At 44.1% G+C, this 2,070-nt stretch overlaps 1 protein-coding gene across 1 annotated transcript; it reads right to left on the reverse strand.

Annotated features, from left to right (window-relative positions):
* Window positions 1–200: 200 nt before the first annotated feature.
* LOC113405916 (olfactory receptor 6B1-like) lies at window positions 201–1,211 on the reverse strand. Its single transcript, XM_026647239.1, has one exon. It carries the CDS (start codon window positions 1,209–1,211, stop codon window positions 201–203), a length of 1,011 nt encoding a protein of 336 aa, XP_026503024.1.
* Window positions 1,212–2,070: the final 859 nt, after the last annotated feature.

Genomic DNA, 2,070 nt, shown 5'->3' on the forward strand with positions numbered 1-2,070 from the left:
CGCCCTCCAGTCTAAACCATTAAACCCCACAAATCTCCAAGAGCTGTGAATAGAACGCAGAAGTCCTGACCTCCCCCCCCACACACACTTATTTCTTTCTCTAACTGCAATGCAGAAATGGAAATAGAACCCTAGTATCAATTGCTGACCAATAGCTTCCATCATCATTTAAACCGTTGACCTTGGTGGATAGGAGAGGCTCACATTGAAGCCATCCAGAATCCCCCTCCTTTTCTCCTAACTATCCCAGTTAATGAGTCCAACCTTCTTCCAATTATCATTCTTCTGCTGCACAGCACCCTCCTCAGCGCTTCCTTCATTTCCTTGTTCCTCAGGTTGTAGATGACAGGGTTGAGGAGCGGGGTGACTACACAGTAGAAGACGGAGACCACCTTGTCTGCCTGGAAGGTGTAGTGCACCGTGGGCCGGACATACATGAAGGTGACAGTGCTGTAGAAAATAGTGACCACGGTGAGGTGGGAGGTGCAGGTGGAAAAGGCCCGTTGTCTGCCAGTGGTGGAGGGCATCCTGCAGATGGTGGAGATGATGTAGCAATAGGACATCATAGTGAGCAGGAAGGAGCAGAGGATGATGACCCAGGCGAAGGTGAAGAATATCATCTCGCTGACTGAGGTGTTTGTGCATGAGAGGTTCAGCACTGGTGCCAGGTCGCAGTAGAAGTGGTTGATCTTGTTGGGGCCGCAGAAGAAGAACTGAGTGGTAGATATGGTTAGGGGCAAATGGCCAATGAAACCACTCACCCAAGAGCCAACAGCCAGCCGTGTGCAGACCTTTTTGTTCATCAGGGTGCTGTAGCGCAGCGGGTAGCAGATGGCAATGTAGCGATCATAAGCCATCACTCCCAGGAACATGCACTCTGTGGTTCCCAAGCAGAAGAAGACATAGAATTGGATGATGCAGCCCGACACAGATATGGTGGTCCTCTCCACCATGAAGCTGGACAGCATCTTGGGCACGGTGACCGTGGTGTACCAGATCTCCATGAAAGAGAAGTTGCTCAGGAAGAAGTACATGGGTGTGTGAAGGCGGCTGTCCTTCCACACCGTGGTGATGATGGTGGCATTGGCCATTATGGTCAAGGCATAAGCAAGGAGGAAGAAAGTAAAGAAAAAAAAGGCCTGCCATCTTCGTAGGCTATTGAACCCTAAGAGGATGAATTCGGCAACAGCACTCTGGTTTCTGGCATCCATCCTTCACTGTGTTTAGAATTGGAGAAGGAGTAATAATAATAATAATAATAATGGTGAAATATAATGTAAATGTTACTGCTCTGAAAGATTTTAAATGAAGTTACCATTGTGGAAAGTGGACAGACTGAGGGTCTCTCGATCTCTCTCTCTTTTTGTATTATGCCTATTATAGATTCCAAGATTCTAAGGCCATAAACAATCATTCTGATCTTTTAGTTTGACCTTCTTTATAGCACAGGCCAGAGAACTTCCCCAGAATCATTTCTAGAACATATTTTTTTTAGAATAAAGCATCCAATCTTGATTTTAAAATTGTCAGTAGTGGAGAATCCACCACAGGACTTAGAAAATTGTTCCAATGGTTAATTACTCTCATTGTTAAAAATTATCCCTTATTCACAGTCTGAATTTGTCTAGCTTCAACTTCTGGCCATTGAATCAAGCTACACTTTTCCCTACTAGATTGAATAGCCCGTTATTAAATATTTTTCCTGTGTACATGCTTATAGACTGTATTCAAGTCACCCCTTAACCTTCTTTTTCTTAAGCTAAACAGATTGAGTTCCTTGAGTCTATCACTATAAGGCAGGTTTTCTTGCTATTTAATTGTTGTGGCTCTTCTCTGAAACCTCTCCAATTTATCAACATCCTTCTTAAACTGTGAGCACCAGAAATTGACACAGCAGTGGTTGCATCAGTGCCAAATACAGAGGTAAAATAGTTTCTCTATTCCTACTCGATATACCCCTGTTTGTGCATCTCAGAATCCCATTAATTTATGTTCAGAGGATTATCCACCATGATCCCCAAATCTTTTTCACTGTCACTGCTTCCCAGGATAGAGTCTCTCATCTTGTAA

Source organism: Terrapene carolina, unplaced genomic scaffold (assembly GCF_002925995.2).
Source record: "Terrapene carolina triunguis isolate 2854851 unplaced genomic scaffold, T_m_triunguis-2.0 Scaffold51606, whole genome shotgun sequence".
Lineage (NCBI taxonomy): Eukaryota > Metazoa > Chordata > Testudines > Emydidae > Terrapene > Terrapene triunguis.